Here is a 10,654-nt window from a genome sequence, read left to right as displayed (position 1 = left end):
CAAACAAAATCACTATTTCTTGTGCTTTAGAGAGACTATATCTTTCCAAAATACATACAACTATATCTGGAAGCCAGTTCTCTTACTCAACAAAGGAATAAGGATTTGTAAGAATTACTTTCGGGGAATGGAAGTTAACCACAGTCAGTATATTGTTTGATTGTTGATATAATTTGGAATTTGGAAAAGAAAAATTTCAGGTCACTGGTTATCAATCCTTGTGGTACTATAGCTCAGCTATCTCAAGGGATATACACAAATTCTCCAAATCATCTCAAAACAAAATTAATTCTAATTGCTTCAAAAACAACAATTATAGAACCCTTATAAGGTACCAGGGACTATCTAGAGTTCTACATATTTTGACTCATTATATTTAAGCCTCTAAATATCCCTAGGAGGTAAGAACTATTCTTACTGTAATTTTACAAAGGAGGAAACTAAGACAGAAATTAGGGAACTTGACCAACCTCACAAGGCTAAAAATAGCAGATCTGGGGTTTGAATTCAGTCAGGCCTCAGAGCACATGCTTTTTGCATCCAGTAACATTCATTTATTTAGTGAAGTGTTTACAGTGGACATGCCCCTTGGCTAGCCCTGGACATAAGGAGGACATCTGGCTGGTTGTGCTCGGCACCAGATACCTTCAGGCTGATGTTTCATTGCTATGGGGTCCCTGTCACAGCTGACCAGATTGCACGGCCTGCACAGATAATTGCACCACCTTGATCTCCTTGCTTATTATTTAAAACAAATAATAGGTTTATTGAAATATAATTCACATACCATACAATTCCTCTATTTAAGGTGTACAATTTAATGGCTTTCAGTTATTCACAGATCACCTTTAGCATGTCATCCATCACCTTTAGCCATCATCACCTTTAGCGTGTCATGCCCATTAGTAGTCACAGCTACCCCCTCCCTCCAGCTGCTGATAAGCAGTAATCAGCTTTCTGCGTCTATGGCTTTTCCTATTCTGAACATCCCATATAAATACAATCATACAATATGTGGCCTTTTGTGTTTGACTTCTTTCACTTAGTGTAATGTTTTCACATTTCATTCATGTTGTAGCATGTATTAGTCCTTTTCTAAATTGCCAAATAATGCTCCAATATGTGAATTTACCAGGTTTAAAAAAATCCATTCCTCGTTTAATGGCCATGTTTCTACTTGTTGGCTATTATGAATAATGCTGCTGTGAACCTTTGTGTGCACTTTTTTGTGTGGACATATGTTTTGATTTATCACAGGTATATACCTAGGAGTGCAATTGCTGGGTTATGTGGTAACTCTATGTTTAGTGTTTTGAGGAGATGCCAGACTGTTTTCCCTCGTTGCTTATTGATACTAAGAAGTTTTCCTCAGCTGACTGTTTTTGCAAAAGTGACTTTTCTTACTCTGTAGAATCAGTTGACATTGGAAAGCAGGGATGCCAGATTTTGTCTTCAACAGTCAAAATTCAACATCTGGTTGGCTGTAAATAGCCACTTTCAGTAACAGAAACCAAATGGAAAGTTTAGAGTAACCTTGAGTAACTGCTCCATCCTTTTTTTTTCCCAACATTTTATTTTTTAAAAAATAATTTTCTACTTCTTATACTTTATTTATTTATTTTATTATTATTATTATTTTTGGCTGCGTTGGGTCTTCATTGCAGCGCGTGGGTTTTCTCTAGTTGCTGTGAGCTGGGGCTGCTCTTTGTTGTGGTGTGTGGCTTCTCATGGTGGTGGCTTCTCTTGTTGTGGAGCACAGGCTCTAGGCACGTGGGCTTCAGTAGTTGTGGCACGTGAGCTCAGTAGTTGTGGCTTGCTGGCTCTGGAGCGCAGGCTCAGTAGCTGTGGGGCACGGGCTTAGTTGCTCTGCGGCATGTGGGATCTTCCCGGACCAGGGCTCGAACCCGTGTCCCCTGTATTGGCAGGCGGACTCTTAACCACTGCGCCACTGGGTAAGTCCCCAGTCCCTTCCTAATATTGTCTTTTTAGTGAGTGTATGAAATAAATTTAATAAATGATGGTAATAATTATAGCTAATATCTGTTGAACACTGTAGATGGTCCAGTCTATGAAATATGTTAAATGTATTTTATCATCTAATTGTAGAAGTACTGAAAATTTATTTTAATTGAAATATAGTTGATTCCCAATGTTGTGTTAGTTTCTGGTGAACAACAGCAAAGCGGTTCAGTTATATGTATACATATATATATGTTCTTTTTCATATTCTTTTCTGTCATGGTTTATTACAAGATATTGAATTTAGTTCCCTGTGCTATACAGTAGGTTCTTGTTGTTTTCTATTTTATATATGCTAATCCCAAACTCCTAACTTATCCCTCCCTTCCCTTTCCCCTTTGGTAACTATAAGTTTGTTTTCTATGTCTGTGAGTCCGTTCCTGTTTTGTAAATAAATTCATTAGTATCATTATTTTAGATTCCACATGTGACATCATATGGTATTTGTCTTTCTCTTTCTGACTTGCTTCACTTGGTATGATAATCTCTAGGTCATTCCATATTGCTGCAAATGATATGATTTCATTCTTTTTTATGGTTGAGTAGTATTCCATTGTATATATATACCACATCTTCTTTATTCATTTTTATGTTGATGGACATTTACGTTGCTTCCATGTCTTGGCTATTGCGAATAGTGCTGCTATGAACATTGGGGTGCATGTATCTTTTCAAATTAGAGTTTTCTCCGGATATATACCCAGGAGTGGGATTGCTGGATCATATGGCAACTCTATTTAGTTTTTTGAGGAACCTCCATACTGTTTTCCATAGTGGATGCACCAATTTACATTCCCACCAACAATGTAGGAGGGCTCCCTTTTCTCCACACCCGCTCCAGCATTTATTATTTGTAGACATTTTAATGATGGCCATTCTGACTGGTGTGAGTGATACCTCATTGTGATTTTGATTTGCATTTCTCTAATAATTAATGAAGTTGAGCATTTTTCATGTTCCTTTTGGCCATCTGTATGTCTTCTTTGGAGAAATGTCTATTTATGTCTTCTGCCCATTTTTTGATTGGGTTGTTTGTTTTTTGTTATTGAGATGTATGAGCTGTTTGTATATTTTGGAAATTAAGCCCTTGTCAGTCTCATTGTTTGCAAATATTTTCTCCCAGTCTGTATGTTGTCTTTTTGTTTTGTTTATGGTTTCCTTTGGTGTGTAAAAGGTTATAAGTTTGATTAAATCCAATTTGTTTATTTTTGCTTTTACTTCTATTGCTTTGGGAGACTGACTTAAGAAAATGTTGCTATGATTTATGTCAGAGAATATTTTGCCTATGTTCTCTTCCACGAGTTTTATGGTGTCATGTCTTATATTTAAATCTTGAAGCCATTTTGAATTTATTTTTGTGTAGGGTGTGAGGGAGTGTTCTAACTTCATTGATTTACATGTGGCTGTCCAGCTTTCCCAACACCACTTGCTGAAGAGACTGTCTTTTCTCCATTGTATATTTTTGCCTCCTTTGTCAAAGATTAATTGACTGTAGGCATGTGGGTTTATTTCTGGGCTCTCTTTTCTGTTCCATTGAACCATACATCTATTTTATGCCAATACCATGATTCCTGTAGCTTTGTAGTATTTTCTGAAGTTTGGGAGGGTTATGTCTCCAGCTTTGTTCTTTTTCCTCAGGATTGCTTTGGCAATTCTGTGTCGTATGGTTTCATATAAATTTTAGGATTATTTGTTCTAGTTCTGTGAAAAATGTCATGGGCAATTTGATAGGGATAGTGTTATATCTGTAGATTGCTTTGGGTAGTATGGCCATTTTAACAATATTAATTTTCCAATCTAAGAACATGAGATATCTTTCTATTTCTTTGAATCATCTTCAATTTCCTTTATCAATGTTTTATAGTAGAACTACTAAAATCTAAGAATAAAAAAAATAAGAATGACAGACAGCTGTATTTTATCTGTACTAATGAGTAGGTAGGAAAAAAATGGTTTAGCTTGAAGTGAGAAAAACTAAAACAAAAGATAAACTTCCCTAAATGGAAAGCTGTTCAGAAGAGACTCACTTAGATGGGTTAAAGATAGTTTCATTGAGGGCATTTTATTTTCGGGAAGAAGGAAAAAGAGTGAATTATGAGTATTTTTTCTGGGTCTGCATACTCATGATACTATACCAAGGTTTGAGTTTTCTATAGGTACGCAGAATTTGTTGCCAAAGTGTGATAGAAGCTAGTAAACATTAACGAAAGAGAAATGAGGAACTATTCTTATACAACATTTTTATTGGCTTTTGTTAAAAGCCTTTCTGTTGTAAAGCACCCACCTCTTACCTAGTATGAAAATCCATTTGAGTAGGTTTGCCCACTGTAACCTACTTCAAAGACCAGTGAGCACACATAGAGTCAAACAAACAAACAAACACAAAAACAATGAGAAACAAAACTTATACAGTATGTTGTCTGTGATATGTTTAAAGTAAAGGCAGATACATTTATATTCATCATAACAAATGTTAAGGCCAAAAAAGCCACTGCTTGTAAAGAATTATTATAATTTGTATAGTAATGCTATTTCCTATTAAAAGAATTATAATACATGTCAGGGAGTCCACAAGTAGGCTTCTTCCTGGAAATGAAAACCAAACTTATCAATTTGCCTCAGTGTATTAGGTAAGAAAAAAATGACCGGTGTCTAACTGAAGCGTGCATTGTATTGATTCTGATTTTGTGTAAAACTGACCATATAGGAATTTTCCATTTGGATTAAAATTCTGAATCCAAAACTAAGAAACAGTTTAGAAGCATAATTATTTTCAACAAATTCAACAAATATTTCCCTTAGAATTGAAGGCCATGGGAAGAATATGTAACCTGAGTTCTGATTTAGTCCTTAAGATCCGGTTACCAGCTGCTCTCGGTCATCTTCATTCTTTAGGAAAGACTAGACTTTTCTATTTAGCAACCAATCCAGGAACTAGATTTCAGCACACTAACCACATCTTCCTTCTCTGTATCATACTTGTATGCTTTGGGTCCTGAAAAGAAGTAAATGTAGCCTAAAAGAGACAAAGTTGAAATTATGATTACTGAAAATGACTTGCAAATTTATAAATGGGATTGTCTTGTAGTTGTAACTTTCTTGAGGTAGCACCAAAGGGGGACTGAGAACGTGTCAGGTGGCAGTTAGCTAATCCTCTTCACAGCTCTCTCTGAGCCCTAGAACTTGACACCCCTAACATGTTGATCATCTCTCATCTCTCTTCTCATGCCAGAGGTGGTTTTTGCTTCTACTCAGGCTGTTCCCCTCCAGGAAATCCAGCCCCCGCTGCTTTCTTTCCCTAATCAAACCTCTAGCCATTCTTTAAAACCCAGCTGAAGTCCCACCATGAAATCTACAGCACCTGATGCCCGTTTTGATCTTTTCTTCCTCAGATCACCTCTTGCAATTATTGTGAAGGCTACCACACAATTCAATACTAAATTATAGATTGTCTTGTTTTCTAGTAATTTCATCTGTGTTGGATAGAGGGTCATTTCCCAAAGAGAATAACCATTCCACAAGCGCAGAGACCATATCAAACTGTATTTGCATTTCTGAACAGTGTCCAGCTCTGTGCTATGTACTCAAGAAGAATGTTTTGACCGATTCAAAAGATCCAATTAAACTTATTCAACCCAGTTCAATTCAATTCAACTTTCCCAGCTATGTGTTAAATTTCAGGAGTTGGGTGATGGTGTGGGGAAAGCCCCTGGGAAGGTTGAGAGTATGTGCATTTTAAAGATGAAAAAGGTAATTTTGACTGGATGGCCTTTATGATGTAGCTGACTAATGCACTGAAGCTATACTTTTAAAACTTTCCATTTGTAAAGAGAGAACCATAATGACAGACTTTTTATACTCTTTCTGGTGGTTAATCCTTTTTAGCTAAATTTATAAGGGATTCAGGGACAAAAAAATAAGAACCAAGGACTCCCATTTGGAAATCCATCTTCTTCTATGTTACAGCAGAGACCAGATTTCTTGTTACAATTTCTACAAAGAAACTTTACAGTGGAAACACTCACCATTTAACTCCATAGCAGCATCTATTTGGCCATTAACTCCTGAAAATTCTTCTTCAGTATTCTTTGGATAGTTTTTTTCCATTTTCCTTTTTCGTTCATCATAGCTGGAAGAAATATTATTTCATAAATAATATAAACAAGAAGTATTTATCGATTGTAGAAGACACTGCGCTAGTCAGGCATATTTAGCCAGGGCTGATTTATGGTTTACTTTAGATCTCTCTCTGTCTCTCTGTCCCTCTGTCTTTCACACACACACACACACACACAACACACACACACACCACACATTCTGCCATTTCTCTCCAGTTTCCAGAGATTCTGGGAACACTAGTTTGGGAGTCATTTGCTGTAAACATTCTGTTGTTAAAAAATTTGCCAGATACATTGTTTAGAAATAGTTATATTGTTTAGAATTATAGGATCATATTTCTATAATTAAAAAAATACTACCTTTCAATGGGAACTCTGCATATATTTTTAGTGCTTTATTTACTGTTGCAATTTCTGTCTCTCTTTTGTTCTCTATGTGTGAATTTCTTGGCTTACCAAACAGTTAAAAGCCCTTCACAGAGGCTTTCATTAATGAGCTTCTTACTGTGTACCCATAGAGGAGGGATTGAACAAATAATGCACAGTGAATGAATAAATACATGTGTGAATGCTCAATAGGTAAAGACAAGAAATGAGAAAATCTGGAATAATGGAGACTTTGCCTTTCAAATTGTTTTAATTGAATTAAAATTTTTGTTTCCTAGAAAGATTATACAACTGACCAAAGAGTAGATTAAGTTTTTTTTCTGAATCCACAACTACCGTGCAATGATAACTCTGAAGATTAGTTAATACCTCTCTTTGTGATCTAAATTACCCCTTGTAGAAAAGACTGTGACTTGTATGAATCAGTATGACTTGTATGAGTTCAGCATGTAGGCAGGGCAGACTCTTTTCCCTGCAAGAAGTTTTCATTTAAAGTGTGAGAAAGTCCCTTCTTCATTAGCATAGAGCTCCCAACACGGACATTCCCAAGGTGGACACGCCACTGCTTTCCCACCCAAAGGTCAATTTCTCCTGTGCCTGGGCCACTGAGAGTTTCCTGCAGCAGCAGATCACATCCACCTTCTCCTGAAATGTGCCTTTCTTGTAACTATGACTGCACAGGCCAGGGGACAGATCTCTCACGATACTGAGCAGATCAAATGTTGGGAAAGAAGTATTCAGGCTGAAACTGACTAGTGGACTGAGGTGCTTTATGGGGTGTTGTGGATAGGAGTGGAAGCTAAATCCTAGAAGTATCAATAGGAGTCCAAACTCCCTTTCCAGGAGAGCTATTAGAATCTCCCAAGTAGGCCAAGGGGAAAACCAAGCTATATGAGTTACTGTAAGCACAAATAAACATGGAAGCCATTTACCATATTTTGTTGTCATCAGAAGTGCCAATAAAGAGTGGGGACAGGACACCTGTATGGTATTAGAAGCAGTGGTTGCAAGGTATCAGGACTGTAATGAGGGAAAGACTGGAGAGAAAGAACAGCCAGGCATATTGCCTCTCCCATGGCTTAGACTTCTTTTGTTCTGAAATCTAGAGTCAGACACTGAAAGTACAGGTTTGTTTACATATTAATATTTGTTCACTAGGTTTTCTTCTCTCAATTCCCTGAGGCAGTTGTACTGGGAAAATGGATGCTTTGAGTGAAGGGAGTGAGGAAGATAATTCCAAAGCTTAAAATATTTGGGGAGAGGGATGCAAAAGGAAGAACAAAGAAGTGACCAAGAGACATTTGGTGTCTGTAGATATAGAAGGAAATGTGGTGGGGGATGCCAGAAAACATGACATTTTGATTCTTTGCTTAATGTTGACCCCTAAGCTCAGGGAAAACAGTGAAAAGCCTTTCATGTCTTTAGCCTCTTTGTCTGCTCTGAATAGAGGATTAGAAGCTGAGCTATTATAATTAGAGCTATGCCTTACCTTTGTGTTCATTAAACATTTATGAGTGATTTTGAGAACTTAATCACCATTTATATTGTTTTATGGCAAAAGGTGTTCTCCAAACAAGTGACTGACTAAAGAATATCTATAGGGAAACCTATTACAAGTTGGGATCTGCTTGTATGTATATATTTAAATTGGATTGAGAAATCTAGAAAGTATGAAAGGAGAGAGTAAAGATCTTTTCTGAGACTATAAATACTGTTTAAATACTGTTTAAATAATATAGGAATAAGTTTTAAAGAGAAATGATGACTATTATCCAATAGAAAAATCTGAAAAAGGAAATCTTTCTCTTTTTATCTGTCTGTTTAGTTTGCTAAGGTGGGTGATGGTGACATCTAAAATCTTACATTTTATATATATATATTCAGAGGATAATGGATGGTAATAATATTATATGTAAATAAAATTTCAGAAGAAATTTTAGAGATGCAATGTCTGGCTGAGAATTTTAATTTTCAATTGCATTTATAAAAATGTAGGCAAAAATTTTGGCAAAACTATGAAATCATTTTTTTTCCTCCATCCCTTCTACCACTTATGTATTTAATAGTCCCTCTCCCTTTCTGCCAACCCCCTCTCTGCCCTCTTGCCTCTTATCCTATAACTGCTTTCCAAAGAGTATTACTCTCAATAAAATCTATCTCAAAGTATCAGTCTGACACATAAGTCACCATTTTCAGATTAGCTGATAACATGTATATTTCATTTGGACCTTTTACATAGTCACTGTGTAGATGGGCCTACATAATTAACATAGGGTTACCTACTTTTCATTTTACCAAGTAAGAACATTACCATCAACCCTCAAAATAAAAATTACCACCTATTTTCATTATCATTTCACAAAGAAAAGAAACTTTAATACTAAAAAACTGACCCCGACCACACCCCCCTTTATTTTTATATGTTTATTATAGTGTGTTATATAGTATATATTATATATAGTATAATATATATATTGTATATATAGTGTATATATGTGTATATATAGTATATATATGTGTATATATAGCATATATATAATAGTATAGTGTATATATGTGTATATATATGTGTATATATGTGTATATATGGTATATATATAATAGTATAGTATATAGTATATATTATATATAGTATAATAAACTATGTTTATTATAGTGTGCTATTTTTATTTTTCTGTGGACTGCTGAAAACTTTGTGATGATCTAGCCCTTGGATTTTGGACAGATATTTGAGGATTTCTGTTATAGAGCAAAGAGTGTATAGTCAGATGGTTCTGGGTTTGAGTTCTGACTCTGTTACCTGCTGGCTCTGTGATCAGGGGAAAGTGTTCTGAGCTCTGAGCCCTGGTTTCCTTATCTGCAATACAGTAGTCATGAGGATGAGAGAAAACACACACACACACACACACACACACACACACACACACACACACACACGTGCCTGGTACATGTCAACATCAAGGTCTGACCCAAGCTATAAGACTTTGTAGTTTATTTTGGCCCCAAGAACCAATAACTGACTGGCTAGTATGACATTTAGTGAATGTTGCGATTTGGTCTGGGATCCTAAGTCACCAAAGAGTTTAGTCTTTACCTAATTTTTTAAACACACTTCATTAGGATAACATGCAATAGTAGGCAAGGTTGAGAAGAGGAGAAAGGAGGGCTAGAGAATGTTGGAGGTAGTCCAGAGACCTCAGCAGAAAGGGGTTAGGAGGTCTACTAGTATGTTGAGGATTTGGCTGAGGGTAAAAGAAAATTAAATTATATGACAAGATGAGAATTATGGGCATGGGTATTTTAATTGACAGTAAATAAATAAATCAATGGTGAAGAGAATAAAAGGTGACTACGTATGGTAGATGGATGGATCTCTGTATTTGGATTCAGAGGGCATAAAATATATCCTCAGATGGACAATTTTAGCTGTGTGACCTTGATCTAATCACTTAATCTCTTAGATGCAATATTTTCAACTATGAAATCGAGATAGCAATATCTACTTCTCAAGATTGTTGAGAAGGCAGATGGGAAAATGAGAGAATATGAGAAAATACTCAGTGTGATTCCTAACACATAATAAACCATCAATATTTGAATACTAAGAAAATATTTATTGTAAATATACTGGAAACCTGCTAAATCGTTGCATACGTTTTCTCATACTGAGGTCTTTTATGTGAAATCTATATATCAACTAAAAATGATTGACCAGTAACTATGTTTATGTCCTTTAAGGGTATTTGTTTAATCATTTAATATTGATCAATGGGTATAGATATTAACTAACTCATTACTGACAGTGACATTTTACTAGTGATATTGCCATAGATATCTGATGTGGTTTTTCATATATAGTATCTTACTCTCTACCTTTGTAATCTAAGAATATGGGGACTATATTGGTAAAGTACTTGCATATTGTTTAACTGTATGCTCACACCTTAGATTTGTTAAGAATTTCTGGTGTTTTCATTGTGATGATTTCTAACTTATGTCAGTGGCAAAACTTAACTCAATTCTGCCTTCTTTGAAGTACTGAATAGGGAGTTCAGTCTGCGAAAAGATGCTTAAAGAAAATGTGAGAAAGGATGGCAAAAAGAGGAATTTATTGATAAGTATTTATGGTA

At 35.7% G+C, this 10,654-nt stretch overlaps 1 protein-coding gene across 1 annotated transcript in view; it reads right to left on the bottom strand.

Moving 5' to 3' along the window:
• Positions 1–4,435: 4,435 nt before the first annotated feature.
• Positions 4,436–10,654, bottom strand: part of MMP20 (matrix metallopeptidase 20) — a 58,822-nt gene continuing 52,603 nt past the window's right edge. Inside the window, exons 9-10 of the mRNA XM_032640453.1 lie at positions 6,045–6,148; positions 4,436–5,035 (exon numbers count right to left, since the gene is read on the bottom strand). Coding sequence (XP_032496344.1) covers positions 4,935–5,035; positions 6,045–6,148 — 205 coding nt within the window. The 3' untranslated portion in view covers positions 4,436–4,934. The remainder of the gene's footprint in view (positions 5,036–6,044; positions 6,149–10,654) is intronic.

This window comes from Phocoena sinus, chromosome 8 (genome assembly GCF_008692025.1).
Source record: "Phocoena sinus isolate mPhoSin1 chromosome 8, mPhoSin1.pri, whole genome shotgun sequence".
In the NCBI taxonomy this organism is placed as follows: domain Eukaryota; kingdom Metazoa; phylum Chordata; class Mammalia; order Artiodactyla; family Phocoenidae; genus Phocoena; species Phocoena sinus.
This window is presented reverse-complemented; position numbering and strand designations above follow the sequence as displayed.